Here is a 16,528-nt window from a genome sequence, read left to right as displayed (position 1 = left end):
GACAGCCACATTGTTTCATCAAAGGTGGCTATCACACGAGCCCACCAGTCACTGTTAGTCTGTCTGGACCACACACCACTTTGAACTATGATACCGGCGGAGAGGGCAGCACGAAATAAAGTGGAGCATGCCAGCCTCCTCTGTGTCTGCCGCTGCCTCATAAGGCGTAGTCCAGCGCCGCAGCTACACATTGCCATGATATAAGCTAAAATCTCTATTCCATTCCCCTCCACATTGTTTTTTTTTATGTACTGATACAGTGTCATTGCTATAGCAACCAATGCAGATATGCAAGAAAGTGAGCCATGGGACACACAAATCGGATCTGATCAGTCAGATCTGATCTCATCTAAACAGGACAGTCAATGTTAAGCTAATCGGCTCACATAGTGTAAGTTAATTGGTCCTTGACATGTAATCCAGTAGCCAATTAACTTGTGTCTCTAATTGTCAAACATTTAATTTGCTAAATTTTGCAGATAAGCCAGTTTCACTGCAGTGTGCTGCAAGTTTTTCTCTGAAACCCACCCTCACCACAGCTCCAATGGTCTATCTGCTACATGAGGATTTTCTATTTGTGCAGCATCATGTCTTAAATGCTCAATGAAGCATGTCTTGTCCATCTATTTTCTTTACAATTTAGTCCATTGGGGTCGCAGTGGCAATAGGGAGAGCAGAGAGGCCCAGACATCCCTTTCCCCTGCAACTTCCCCTTCCTCCCCAGCCGCTCCCAGGCCAACTGGGAGATATAATCTCTCCAGCGGGTCCTGGGCCGACCTCAGGGTCTCGTCCCAGTTTGCACCTCCAACGGGAGGCACCCAGGGGGCATCCTTACCAGATGCCTGAACCACTTCAACTGGCTCTACTCTGAGTTCTTCCTAGATGGCCGAACTCCTCAACCTGTCACGGAGTATGAGTCCAGCCCCCATACGGAGACAATTTATTTCAGCCACTTGTATCTGTGATCTTATTCTTTCGGTCATTACCCAGATTTCATGACCATTGGTGAGGGTAGGGATGTAGACCGACCAGTAAATAGAGAGCTTTGCCTTATGGCTCAGCTCCCCCTTCACCACTACAGTCCGGTACAGCGACCGCATTATTGCTGCCACTGTTCCCAGCCTGCAGCCGATCTCATGCTCCCTTCTCCCCTCACTCATGAATAAGGCCCAATATACTTAGACTCCTCCACATGGAGTAAATGTTCTCCCCTTACCTGAAGGGGGCATGTCATCCTTTTCCGTGAGAGAACCATGGACTCAGACTTGGAGGTGCTGATCCTCATACCAACTGCTTCGCACTCGACTGCAAACCATTCCAGCGCATACTGGAGTCATCCATGTGACGGTGCCAAAAGGACAACATCATCCACAAAAAGTAGAGACATCACCTTCCAACCCCTACATAGAATGCCCTCCTGACCTCAGCTGCACCTCAATATCCTGTCCATGAAAATCACAAACAGGAGTGGAGACAAGGCACAACATTGGCAGAGTCCAGCACCCAATGATTATTGAACGAGCTTGACTTAATACCGAGTATGCGAACACAACTTTCGCTCCACGTGTATGGCCAAATGGCCCCCAGTAGTGGCCACGGCACCCCACACTCCCGAAGCGCCTCCCACAGAATTTCTCAGGGAACATGGTCGTAGGTCTTCTCCAAGTCCACAAAACACATGTAGACTGGATTGGCAAACTCCCATGCCCCCTCTTATCTGTGAGAGGGTGAAAAGCTGGTCCACTGTTCCACGACCAGGACGGATTCCACATTGTTCCTCCTCAATCTGAGGTTCAACTATTGGCTGGCATCTCCTTTCCAGCACCCTGGCATAGACTTTCATGGGGAGGCTGAGAAGCGTGGAAGCCTCTGGCCCTGCCTCCTGTAAGGGAGGTACATCTCTTGGGTTTAGGAGTTTCTCTAAGTGTTCCTTCTACCTCTTGACAATGTCCTCATTTGAGGTCAGAGCTTCTCCACCTTTGCTGAACACAGCTTGAACGAGGCTCCACCGACCCCTCCTGAGCTGCCAGATGGTTCTCCAGAACATCTTTAAGGCCAACCAAAAGTCTTTTTCCATGGCCTCCCCAAACTCATCCCATGCTCCGGAATTTGCTTATGCAACCGCAGCCGCTGTGCCTTTTTTGCCTGAGTCAGGAGTCCCCAGAGCCAGCCAGGCTCTAAATGCCTCCTATTTTAGCTTGACGGCTTCCCTCACCACCGGTGTCCACCAGCAAGTTCTTGGGTTGCCGCCGTGACTGGCACCAACAAGCTTTTGGCCACAGCTGCAACATTTTGAACAGGGTAAATTCCCACCTTCGCTGGGACATGGGAGAAGTTCTCACGGAGGTGGGAGTTAAAATCATTCCGGACAGGGTCCTCTGCCATGCTTTTCCAGCACACCCTCACTATGCGCTTGGGTCTACCAGGTCTGTCTGTCAGTTTTCCCCACCATCTGATCCAGCTCACCACCAGATGGTGATCGGTTGACAGCTCAGCACCTCTCTTCACCCGAGTGTCCAGAACATGTGGCCTCAAGTCAGATGAAACGACTACAAAGTGTCCAGAACATGTGGCCTCAAGTCAGATGAAACGACTACAAAGTCAATCACTGACCTTTGACCCAAGGAGCTCTGGTACCAAGTACACTTATGAGCATCCTTGTGCTCGAACATGGTGTTTGTTATGGACAAGCCATGACTAGCACAGAAGCCCAATAACATTTCGGGTTTAGATCAGGTAGGCCGTTCTTCCAAATCACCCCGCTACAGATTTCCAAGTCATTACCAAAGTGAGCGTTGAAGTCCCCCAGCAGGACTATGGAACCTGTAGGTGGGGCCCTATCCAGAACCCCACCCACTCTCTCCAAGAATGTTGAATACTCTGAATTGCTGTTTGGTGCATAAGCACACACAACAGTCAAAGTTTTCCTCTCTGTGACTTTAAGTCGCACTGAGGCGATCCTCTCATCCACAGGGTCAAACTCCAACTGTGAGGCAGCCAGCCAGGGAATTGTGAGTATCCCCACACCTGCCCGGCACCTCTCACCCTGTGCAACTCCTGAGTAGGAGAGGGACCACCCCTTATCAAGGAGTTGGGTTCCAGAGCCAACACTGTGAGTGGAGGTGAGCCCAACTATATCTAGTTGGTATCTTCCAACCTCACGCACCAGCTCCGGCTCCTTTCCCCCCAGTGAATTTACGTTCCACATGCCAAGAGCCAGTTTCTGCCGCAAGGGTCCGTGATGCCACGGGCCACCCCACTCCTTCCTGCTGTCTAAAAGGCATTGCACCTGACCCCCATGTTGGACCTTGCGGGTGGTGGGACCACATGGCCCCCCCAGATTGCCTTTTCGGGCAATGGTTACGTTTTCCCGGCCGGGTTACATGGGCTGTCCGGTCACCAGGCGCTCGCCTGGGAACACTACCCCCCAGGCCTGGCTCCAGGGGTAGGTCCCGGTGACCCTCTTCCAGGCAGGGTAAACGTTCTCTTTTTGCCATCTTCCACTGGGGGTTTTTGGATGTTTTTTTTTTTTTTTTTTTTGGGGGGGAGGTTTTTTTTGTGTTAGTCTGGATCTTCACCCCAGACTTGTTCGCTATGGGAGACCCTTCCAGGAGCATACTGCTCCCGATGATATAGCTCTGGAGATCCCTAGATCATGCAAGCCCTTCTGTCACGACACAGCCCCGATCCAGGAAGGGAGCATGTCTTGTGTTCTGTATAATTGTGCAGCTGCAGCAACATGTGCACATGCTTAACTCAGTATGTCTGTGTATTTCCTAACAGTAGCAAGTCTCAGTACTTGCTCTGCAGCAGCAGCAGCAGCATAGTAGATCTAGTCCGCCAAGACCAATTTCCTATAAATATGTCATACCCACATTAAAATGCTAAATCTTTCCAAAGTGTTGTCATGGCTGAAATTATATTAACAGTATAATTTGAGTGAAAAGTTGAATTGAAAAATTAATATGAATTTGAGGATTTATTAATATTCAAAGTATGTACTTGACATAACCTGAATGTTATTCAGCTTGATTTGAGAATAACCAAAGCTGATTTAGTTATAAATAAATAAATACAATTTTCATTTGAATTTAATACCAGCCGTATTTGTTGTTTTTTTATTTAATTCATGTTTTCGAATTTATGTCATTAAACATTCATATAACATAACAATTTTATACTTTAAATGTGCATATTTACAACACCTTCAAAAACTGTGTGCCATGCTGAAAATGTATAAGGACTCATCATGACTACCCAATTAAAAAAGTTCTGAAGCCACCCAACATGATCACACGGGAAGTCGGCATGCTGTTTCCGAAAGTTCCGGTACCCTAGAATCGGCAACAGTATGCCGACTCACTGATATGCCCTATCTCCCTTCGAACATATTTGGAATGGCTCAACAACAATTACTTTCCCTCATGACACGACTGTTAGCGTGTTGTGTCAGTTGCATGGGAGACCACAGTTCAATCCCCATTCAAACAAGGAAGTAATCACATTTGTATAAACAATCACAAGCGTGATAAGGAGGTTGCATTTTTATCCCTAACGTTGCATTTTGTCTCTACTAATGGTTATGGTTAGATATGGGTTTTGGTTGGGGGGTAGATTAAATAAAATAAAAATTTATCTTCACTGTTTTGCACCCTGTTCAGCTGAAAACAATTATTTTTACAACTGGCTTCTGGCAACCTCTCCTGGATATAAATGGATGTCACACTTGTTTATATGCTCTGAAACACTTACCGCTTTAGCCTCTGGAGGCAGTGTTTTCAAATTCGGTCAACGTATACAGATTCCGACTTGCCGAATTTTATGTGAGATCAGGCTGAGCCACCACTGTGCTACTTAGGAACCATGTAAAACTGCATTTTGTTGCTTATAATAGATACTTATTTCATTGTTTATTTTTTACATTTTGTTTTTATAATCACTAGGAATGAGATTATTCACACTGAAATAAAACAATAAGCCACTGCTTTCTTTAAACATGACAAAAAGAGTATTAAGATGTCACAAAACCTGTCAAATGTATTTCAGCACCAAAGTAAATAAACAGCAACCGATCAAACAAAAACATAAAGATAATCTATATTAGGCATGAACAAAAATGTATTGACTGTTCACCAGAGATCAAACATAGCTGGCAAACATTAACTGCACTGACGTTGATGCAATTAATAAGTTTGTATTACCATAACACACCTGTAATATACAGTATATGTGACTCTAATGGATCTACATGCAATAATAATTGTATTTAATTTTATCAAAGGTACAAATAAGTATTTTAAAGTTCAAATAATCCATTCAAAATCCTCTTTGCTCAAAAGTGGGGACGTGCTCCCTCAATCTGAATTGGCATGACGCCTCTGCAAGCAGTCGCGATTGAAATGACACATAAAACTGGCCCAAGCATCGGTTTTCCATAAGGACACCACGTGTTGAAAGGGGATTAAAGGTAAAAATTCACCAGAAGTCATTTGAGAACTTTTAGTCTGTCACTCCCTGTGCCTCCATCACCCACTTTCTCTCCATCCCTCCCTCCTTCCCTTCTCTTGTCTGACTCATTCTTTTGCAGTGCCTCTCTCTCTATCTCTCTTTCTTTTTCTGTGATTCATCTTGTCTCTTACCAGGGGTGTTGCTAGCATTCTATAAGGTAAGGGGCTACCTTTTGGAGGTTCCCCTCCCTAGGTGCTCGCCGTCGGTCTGGGCTCAGAGGGAAGCATTTGATTGAATGTGTTCAGTATGTATGTGTGAGAAAGGTAGAACGAGACCATCTTTATGTCAGCTCATCTGTCCCTCTTTCGGAGCTTGAAATTAAATCAATACAAAGAGGCATCCCTGAGTAACACAATAGCTCAGAACAGAACAAACACATACAGAGAGCGACCCAGTGCAAACACTGGTATTCATGCCAAGAGCTGAGCCATCCAACTGATGCCCTTCCAAACACACCCACACAAAATTACTCACACAAAGTCCTGTGACAAATAAATGCATGCTAAAAAATTTACATTTGCATTTGGATAGTTGACTTTAAATACTTTTGGTAGTAGACAGGTCCTGCAGTGATTTGTAATCATAAAACTATTTTTAATTACATTTAAATAGCCTTGCGATTTTTATCGAGAGACTACATGGAATATTTGTACTTTTAAACATGTATTGGTCACACAACCATTTAAATGAACTAGAAGGCAAATAGGTGATTAAAAACAGTGAAAACTATTTTTAGAAATGGTGACCAGTCACAGGACCTATATATTCTTTTCTTTACACATTCATATAAATAAAAATAAAAAAGTAAATGGACATGCTATGCATTAACTATTCGTTTAACTTAATTAATTTAGCACACACTTTCTTCCAGAACAACTGACAAATTGAAAAAACAAAAAAAACAACAACAAAAAAAAAACAGCAATTTATGTTCAAGGAGCCAACTATATTAGAAGTGCGATAGTACTGAATTTCAACTGTAGACAAGAATAGTGCTCCACTTGAGTAAAAGTGAAATTGCAGTAAAAAAAGAAGTTGTTGTTGTTTTAAGAATTTCCTTTTATTAAAAAGAAGTGAGTGACTGCACTTTCAAGCTTGCATGCACGCACATACACCTCTCTCAAGTTATTTCATTATACACACTTATACACACTCCTGAGATGCTCCTACTTGGGATTAAACCTGCAACCAGTGTACTTGCAGCCACATCATTTATTATTAGGCCACAATGACAATGATACATCCTCACCAATAACATAGCTAGAGGAGACCCACAAATCAGAGCGACTTACAAAATTTACCAACTTTAATGAAGAAAGCCAGTGAAGTGTAATTTTATGCCCGGTTACCAAACTGCAAGAGGGTATTTCTGTTTTAATACTTGGATTAGTTAATTGCAATCGCCCTTTACAAGCTGTCACCAGATTCAGGTATTTTAGAAGTGCCCTTTAAGGCTGGGGTTGATTCATTAAATAGTGATATTATACAATTCTGTAAGAGGAATGATAGCTGTATAATTACTTCAAAAGGGCGTGAAGCACTCTTAAAGAGCCCACATACCCAGACACTTGTAGTAGTCTTTGACAATGCAAAATACATGACCATGCAAGTATAATCAAATGCAATATACTGTATGTATTTATCCATCAGCATTTGATATTTGTAAAGGCTTTGTTGCGATGATCAATGTAGTAGGTCTAAGAATGTTCCTATTTCTGGAAATAGCAACAATTCTCTTTGTGAGACCAAGGAGTCAAGAATAACAAAAATCGATATCAGGGCATTGAATGAAGCCATTATGAGCATCAGTGCAACATAACGACATAGCATAAATGTCTTCATCCTGCCTAAAAAGTGTTTCCTTCACTCTTAATAAAGGGGTGAACTATTGCAGGCCCAAACGAGGCTTTTGACCCATATTATTAGTATGCATCTTGTCCTCTCTCTTCTCCTCTTCGGTCAGATTAGACTCTATTTATAGCCAAACACACTAAATATGTCATCCACGCTCCCCTACAAAGCACATATCAGGTATCCCACCAGTTTCAGCCTAACAACTTAAAGATATTTGTCTTTTCTTTCTAAAATAATTCAATACCATCCATTTCTGAGGTGAATTTGGTTCTTTCAGGAGGATATATGGGCTTCCCTAATTAATCAATATATACCACTTTGTCTTTCTGCTGACATGTTTCAATAGCTTTTTAGGGAAATAAATCTCAGTTTTCTGCACAGGGTATCACAGTTTATGTGACATTATAGCTCAATGACAATCAAAGGTCAAACACAGCAGCATTTATTTATTTATCACAGGCTCCACGAGCTGTCTCTGTTTGTTTTGATTCTGCGCCCTGGTGAAATGGTTGTCTTATTAGTTTATACAGATCATGCTAAAACTCATTTAAGAGGAACAATTTTGCATCCTCTCTCCAAAGTAGGCAGCCTGCTATATATTGTGCCAAAACACATGCAATTTTTCATCAGCGGTTGCTGCTCATTGTGTTAAAGCATATCCAGCGCGTTTGGTGGGAACAGATGAGAGCCACGCGAGTTACCGAACACTTCGAGTACCCACCGGCACCGTTGACTTTGCAGAATTTGACCTACATATGAGGCGCATCCGCCAGCCTCATGACACATCTGAGCATTTGTGTGGTCCATATTTCATGTAATATTTTACTTATTTTGAAAAACACCTACTTTAGTTTACTCCAGTAATTAAAGTAATTCATGCATGCGTGCAAGGCAGCAAGTGCGCACTGGCTCACACACACTGCGTGCGCAGACCTGTGAACTGCTGCTATTTTCACACAAACAGCTCCTGCCATGACCTTAGCACGGTGTCAGATATGGCGGGACTTTGAGACAATGCATGCAAAGCCATCAATTTTTCATATGCACTGTGTTCTCTCTCCAAATTCTAGACCACATGCGCACTCATCATAAAAATCCACTTTATGTCTAAAGATTCCATTCTTTTTTGTGTCAACAGCCTGTCTGTCTGCACCTACTGCATGCATTTGGATGCATATGTGGACATCCATTCCAGAAACACTATGTTGTAAATGCACACAGCATGCAAAAGCCGCCACCTCTTTCCCGGCTTCCCGCAATAGTATGCCAAATCACTGTCAAAGCCTGGAGGACAAACGGCCTTTAACCAAAAGGTTTCCATAGAAACACACATTTTCCCCGAGAGGGGGGATGTGTGCGAGCATTGGCTATTGCTCCCCTAACCCTGGCTCCTTTCCTTTCAACCTGCAAAAGAAAGGAAATCAAATGAAGGGGGTCTTACTGATGGTCCGGGAGCCGATACAGCCCATGATGTCTCAATGAGGGCCGGTTTGTGAACAAGGAAGAGCCACCCTCTCAGCAGACATTCTCTCCTTCTCTCTCTCTCTTTCTCACTCTTATTCCTCTTCTCCGCTTCTCTGATTCTCTCCCCTCCTGTCTCCGTAAGGCTGCGTGCAAGTGTGTGTGTGCCGCCGTCATCCACCCTCCCTTCCTCCTTGCCTCACAAACCCTCCCTCCACTCCACATACTCTCACCAGAGAGATATCAGAGTTAGTCAGTCACTAAGTCAGTGTGTCTGTAAAACGGCGTGATTGTGTGTGCGAAATTTCTTTACTGGCCACTTCTGCCATCATGCAAGTCATTAGAATCAAAACTATGGGTAATGGTATCACATAGCTGATCCTGACATTGAAAATATCAATGACAACAATAAGGACCATGTAAAGCGAGGCGTTCATATTGCATGAGATAAGAAGTTAGATGCATTTGTAGTATTTAATGATCCTGTAGCTCAACTGGTAGATGGGTTGAAGTTATTGGTTTGATTCCCAGGGAAATCACTTACTGATACTATTTAAACCTTGATTGCACTGAAGGTCGCATCGGAAATCAGCATCTGCCGAATGCAAATGTTGGTCATAGTCTCATGATTCAAAATAATTTGTACAAGATGGTGAAATCGTAAAATATCTTAGACTTGGTTTGGTTAAGCCGCCTTTTCACTGTCTCCAACAGTCATATTTCTCTCCCTGGTGGCAGTTGTGATGAATTGTCGTTTTGCTCGCAATGGATTTTGTTCATTGAAGGAGAAGCTACCAGAGGTTTACTTCAGAATGACATTAATGTGTGTGATTTTGTTGAGCAGATGAATGAATTAAATAAAATTCAGGATTAATATTCACTCATTATTTATTATTGATAGTATTATTTATAATTATTACTGTTTTTATAGTTAATATTATGATAATTAACAGCAATAACAATCCTAATTCAGCAAATACCGTATGAATCAGAAATTCATAGTTGTGATTTTAAATATGTAGGTTTTGCGTGTGCAGAAATAAATTACACCTGTACACATTTAATCACACGTTTACTGTAATTCCAAAATCATTTCTGACTTCTACATAATTAATTGGCCAAAAGACAGAAGTAGCAGGCATTTAGAAAAAAGTTTATGCCAAAATCTACTGATATTTATCACTTTGCGCTGATAGTTTTGCATGAATACATCACTTCCGGTCAGACGGTCGCATACGGTCTAGTCGCATGAGTTGAAATATTTTAACACAGCCGAGTCTCAAATTGGATTCGAAAATGTCGCAACCGGAGATGGTCGGAACCTCATATTCAAAGTGTGACTCACCTTTGGAAATGAATGACTTCCGGTCTACCGTCTGTCATTGTCGGATGCAGTGAAAGGTGGCTTTAGTCTTTATGGTTAGGTTTAGGTTTGGGATAGGGTTTAAACTTAGGAAAACTTTTAAGAACGTCAGTTCAAAACACTTACGTTCAGCTCGAACTCGTGAACATAACGTGAACATGGCAACATTTTTGCAAAACGTAATGAAATGATTGAAATGGTCCCCAAAAGCGATTGAAACGGTGTCGTAATCAGACAAGGTTTAAAAAGTAAATATCAGATGGAGGCTTTAATGAGTAAAATGTACCTCCCTATCCTAAGACTTTTACCTAAACCTAACCAATAGTGTTTTAAAAGCAAATGATAGTTAAACAAACCAGACATACTTACCCTAAACCAAACCTATAGTGTTCCAAAACAAAAAGCGAAATGAAAAGCACATTTTCTGAAGCAAGCACATCATTTCATGTAGCTTCTATGACACTTTGGGCTCACGTGTCTGCTTGCGTGTTTGGCTGGGCTTCAACCACGATCTTCCAAATCCAAAATCCACTCTATGAGGTGAGCTACCGTGTAAGCTCATCACGTTGGAATTAGTGTGTAAATGTAGTTGAGTCTGTCATTCAAGCGTTAAAATTTATTGTTTTTCAAATTATGCGTTATAGTAAAAGTGTTTAGATATCATGACTTAACCATGTTTGAGTAATAGTGCAAAAAAATAAGTGTTTATATAGTCATAATCAGCTGTTGTAGTTGTGATTTGTGTTAAAGTGAATAAAACGCACAGTTGTTGTTGAGCTTCTATGGTTAATTTCACCAGGAAACTGCGACAAAATGTAGCACCCGGCACGTAAAAGTCAGTTTGCAAAAATTTTGTAATAGTAACATTCATTCTATGAGGTTTGGTTGCAGCATATAACACTCTTTTTTTCCATGGTAAACAACAATGGTTCTCCTATTAAAATCATGGTTAGGTTTGGGTTAGGGGTTAAACTTACAATCTTGTAATAATAATGGGCCTTATTCATGAAATATGAGCAGAACAAATTTGTTCGTAAATTGCTAGTAGCACCATTCTTGCGTAAACTTGCCCATTGTTTTCAATGGGACAATTAACATTACAATGAATTCATGAGCAATTACCAGACAAATTTGTTCTGCTCATGTTTCATGCATAAGGCCCATTGTTCATTGGTTTGTTTAATTATTTATTTTTTACTATGGGAGTAAAAGTTGTATGGTTTTGTACGGGCCAACTCGTACGATTTCTTACAGTTTTGCCATTTCTGACAATTATTACGACTTGCAATGAGACCAGGTTGTAGGCTAAATGTAATATATGTAAATGCAATTCCCTGAGTTCCAGGACACTTAGAATCAATGTATTTTAATTGCGTGGGGACATTTTCTCTTTCTCTCCATTATTTTAGACAGTGCAGCAAATTTATCTCCCCACCCAACTCTGTCGCCCCTCCCTCTCTCCAATTTTTCCTGTTGCGCTTCCACACTTCAAACCATGCACAAACATCTGTTTATCCCTCCTAATCTTTCTTGCCATCTCTCTACCTCTTTTTATCCTTCCTTTCTTACCCCCTAATACTAAAATCGAAGAGTTCAGAGATCTGAAAAAACCTGCACTGGCTCATCTTGTTTGCTTTTCATGTCCAGTGGAGTCTGTTGAGATCCATAACCTTGAAAATAACAACACACTGTTCTTATCATACATGCGCACTCTCCCTGCCTCAAGCAAGCCAGAAAAGGTTTCTTTCTTTCTTTTTCAAATACATTCTGTCACTGCATTCTAGAAGTATTTTTGAAGAGAAATACAGAGGGCTAACCCAGGAGGAGTGCGTCGAAACATATTAAGGAGTGTGAAGCTCAACAGCTCAATATTAGTATTCTGGTGGAATAGAAAGAGAGGGAGGGAGAGAACAGGAGCAATGAAGAAAGGAAAGAAGGGATGACAGGGATGGGAGGAAAGAATGTATGAAGTGTGTGTGTGGTAATATTACAGCGAAGATGTCCAAACAATGCCAGGGTTGACTGTTTTCCCCTTCGAAGGCATGTTTATATTTCTACTGCAATCCCCCAAGCATCTAATTTAACGCTTCTCACTTAGTATTGTCATGATTCACATGAAAACTACAATATAATGGTTTACAAAAAATTCTAGGCTTAAGGCTACCTGTGTTAATAATAAATATTTTTAGTCGGATGCCTTTATTTAACCTCATAAACACTACTCAATCTTAAAATGCATACACAATTTCTAAAATTGTCTCAGTAAGGTTTATTTAATAAGCAAGTTCATCAGCAAAAAAGGCAAAATTATCACGAGAAATCGACATTTTGCTTCTGAAAGTTCATGTACTCTGAAATCGAACCCATGCTGCCGAATTTCTGACTGGCGCCATCCCCTACCATCAGAATTTTTGCATCATTTCCACCGTGCTTAACTTTCCCTCTAATGCTAATGATAGCACGTTGCATGAGCAACCACTGAGACACGGGTACTTGTCCTGTGAGAACCAGTATAGATTTATTTATTTTTTTACATAAACAATTGTAAGCATGATTCTGAGATAGCAGTTTCACTCTAAAGTTACATTTTTATTCCACTGACGGATAAGTTTAGAGTTGGGGTTTGGGTTAGGGGGTAGAGTTAATAAGATATGCATTCTTGTTGACTGAATTTCATAATTTACAACTAAAAACTCGCTTTTGGCACCACTCTCTGGACATTTCACAGTTCACAACTTCAGTTCACAAGTTGAAACGTGCCCATACGATCAACAACATTCGGGGCAGTGATTCGAATTTCGGTTAGCACAAAATGATTTCAGCAGCAGAACTTTTGACCTAATGTTGCCTAATTCACAGTGTGATCAGTCTGGCAAGGATTGAGTTTCTCAACTGAATATTTCAAACATCGGTATTTGCACATACAATACTGACAGCTTTATAAATTTGAAACATAAAATGTATTAAAAACAAAAATCCTAAAAAGTATCATACATGTTTTTCTGTATATAAACCATTGTAGTGCCATCCCCTACAAAAAAAAATAAATAAAAAAAATACAAATAAATATATAAAATACTGTGGCAGCACCATGGTACTGTGATGGCATCAGATGGTTTGCACTATTTACATCAGGTGTGTGGAACGTCAGGCCTCAGGGCCGTGTAAGGCCCACAAGTCCATTTTACCCAGCCCGTGAGGCCATTTGAGAAATAATTTGAAAAGCAAAAAAAGGCTTTGATTCAATTAACTGTAAAAAAAAAAAAAAAAAATTTTCAATGTTTGAAAATAATTTTAAATGATAACAAGGCAAAATATTGTATAATAGACAGACCTTTTAGTGTTTTTTCTTGGTACAAGAGCACTTAACGGAATGCGTATTTTAATTTCAACCCACAATCAGAAATTGCAAGCAATCGTATGGTCTGTGAATAATTTAGTAAATACTCAAATGACCTTTAATGGAAAAAAAGTTCCTCACCCCTGATTTACATGATATTCCATAGTACTTTGAAGAATGCCATGGTAATACCAAAAAAAACATGGTTAAACTTGTACCATAGTACATGTCTAAACAATCATGATTATACCAAGGTACCATGTCCAAAAAGCCATGGTAGTACCATGGTACTTTTTTTGGTACTTTATTGTAAGTGATATTGATACCATTGTACATTCAAGGTAACAGTAATTTTTTTAATTAAATTTTAATTACTGTACACAAATAAATTACTAGATTTTCCCTAGCATAAGTCAGGAGGCAAATACTTGACCCTGATGGAGATAAATAGAGAGGAAGAGGGAGAGTGAAGGCTTATCCTGACATCACAAAACCAATATTTGGACACCATATCATCATTTATTTATGCACCCAACAGCTTGCCTGAAGTTACAGGATGCTCTCTCAAAGGGTGAGTCATCCTTTTCTCACTCTCTCTTTCTCTATCACCCTCCTTCTCTCCACCCTCTTTCTCTTTTTCTAAGCAGCTACATCAAATTCACTTTGAGGATGGGAGTTCCAATGTCTCCCTTGCATATTTACTGTAGACATTTAGTATTTGTGTCTGCATGTGCACTCAGGTTGTGTTACTGAAGGTTGCGCAAACTAACAAAACTTTTTATTCATTTTAAAATATTGGTTTTGCTGTGTTTAGCTAGCAATTTTTCATGAAACTTGTCCTTTGTAACACTTATTGTTGACAAACTGAATGGTGTGTATATGTAATTAAAGTGTTCAATTGCTAATTTTGTTAATACAGTATATATAAATAGTATAAACTTATAAAACAGTAATCTATCTATCATCTATCATCTAACTATCTATCTATTTATCAAATTAAATAAAGTCAAATGCTGTTATTTCATAAAACAATATAGTTACACACTTTTAATGCTACATTCAGTGGTGATATAACTTGCCTTTACCAAATACTATTATGTTAATTGCATAACTATAAATAACACTGAACATGTACTGACCTCCTAATGTGCTATAGAAGGCATGATGATGGGGGGAAATGCTCTGAACAATCCCCATAGCAAACTGTAGTCCGGCCGCTGCAAATCCGATTTCTTCTCTCTACATTTGCACAGTGTGAGTACATCAGCACTGTGCGGCACCGACAGAGCTCTAATTCAGACAGAGAGCTCGGCTCTGGCCCAACTCTGCTGCCCTTGGCCATGATCAATAACTCCATGTTAGAGCAAAGTAATTCACCAAAGTTTTATTCACTCTGAACATTTATTTGACCCTTTGAGAACGTGAATCACCCAAAGCAACAGAATAGAACTCTTAATACCATGTGGAAGGACTTTGTATTCAACTTGGGTTGGCGTCTGGCACCAACAATCATGCAATGGTCCAAATCACTGAGATCACATTTTTTCCCCCCATTCTGATGATTCATGTGAACATTAACTGAAGCTCTTGACATGTATCTGCATGATTTTATGCACTGCACTGCCGCCATATGATTGGCAGATGATTGTTAGTGCCAGATGGGCTGGTTTGAGTATTTCTGTAACTGCTGATCTCCTGGGATTTTCACACACAACAGTCTCCAGAATTTACTCAGAATGGTGCCAAAAACATAAAACATCCAGTGAGTGGCAGTTCTGCATATGGAAATGCCTTGTTGATGAGAGAGGTCAACAGAGAATGGCCAGACTGGTTCAAAATGACAAAGTCTACGGTAACTCAGATAACCACACTGTACAATTGTGGTGAGAAGAACAGCATCTCAGAATGCTATTCTGAGATGCGGGTAGATGCTGTTTTGGCGGCACGAGGGGGACCTACACAATATTAGGCAGGTGGTTTTAATGTTGTGGTTGATCGGTATATATATACATATATACTGTATATTTGGAAATTTGTATATATATATATATATATATATATATATATATATATATATATATATATATATATATATATATATATATATAATACACAGGTGGCCAAAAGTTTGGAATAATGTACAGATTTTGCTCTTATGGAAAGAAATTGGTGCTTTTATTCACCAAAGTGGCATTCAACTGATCACAATGTATAGTCAGGACATTAATAATATGAAAAATTACTATTACAATTTGAAAAAAATTACTACTTAAACTACTTCAAAGATTTCTCATCAAAAAATCCTCCACGTGCAGCAATGACAGCTTTGCAGATCCTTGGCATTCTAGCTGTCCATTTGTCCAGATACTCAGGTGACATTTGACCCCACACTTCCTGTAGCACTTGTCATAGATGTGGCTGTCTTGTCAGGATCTTCTCACGCACCTTACAGTCTAGCTGATCCCACAAATGCTCAGTGGGGTTAAGATCCATAACACTCTTTTCTAATTATCTGTTGTCCAATGTCTGCTTCTTTGCCCACTCTGTCCTTTTCTTTTTGTTTTTCTGTTTCAAAAGTGGCTTTTTCTTTGCAGTTCTTCCCATAAGGCCTGCACCCCTGAGTCTTCTCTTTACTGTTGTACATGAAACTGGTGTTGAGCAGGCACAATTCAATGAAGCTGTCAGCTGAGGACATGTGAGGCGTCTATTTCTCAAACTAGAGACTCTGATGTACTTATCCTCTTGTTTAGTTGTACATCTGGCCTTCCACATCTCTTTCTGTCCTTGTTAGAGCCAGTTGTACATTGTCTTTGAAGACTGTAGTGTACAACTTTGTATGAAATCTTCAGTTTTTTGGCAATTTCAAGCATTGTATAGCCTTCATTCCTCAAAACAACGATTGACTGATGAGTTTCTAGAGAAAGCTTTTTTTGACCTAATATTGACCTTAAGACATGCCAGTCTATTGCATACTGTGGCAACTCAAAAACAAAGACAATTTT

General features: G+C 40.4%; 1 protein-coding gene across 4 annotated transcripts in view; it reads right to left on the bottom strand.

Annotated features, from left to right (window-relative positions):
* The window catches only part of fam131ba (family with sequence similarity 131 member Ba), a 51,134-nt gene extending 36,379 nt beyond the window's left edge, over positions 1-14,755 (bottom strand). For 2 of the 4 annotated variants that reach the window (XM_051664504.1, XM_051664506.1), the window contains exon 1: positions 14,666-14,755. In XM_051664504.1, the coding sequence (XP_051520464.1) occupies positions 14,666-14,723 (58 nt within the window). In that variant the 5' untranslated portion in view covers positions 14,724-14,755. Of the gene's footprint in view, positions 1-8,803; positions 8,953-14,665 lie in introns of those variants that run through there. The other 2 variants (XM_051664505.1, XM_051664507.1) reach the window with 1 other exon arrangement.
* Positions 14,756-16,528: the final 1,773 nt, after the last annotated feature.

This window comes from Myxocyprinus asiaticus, chromosome 30 (genome assembly GCF_019703515.2).
Source record: "Myxocyprinus asiaticus isolate MX2 ecotype Aquarium Trade chromosome 30, UBuf_Myxa_2, whole genome shotgun sequence".
In the NCBI taxonomy this organism is placed as follows: Eukaryota; Metazoa; Chordata; class Actinopteri; order Cypriniformes; family Catostomidae; genus Myxocyprinus; species Myxocyprinus asiaticus.
The sequence above is the reverse complement of the archived record's forward strand: the minus strand, read 5'-3'. Positions and strand labels throughout refer to the sequence as shown.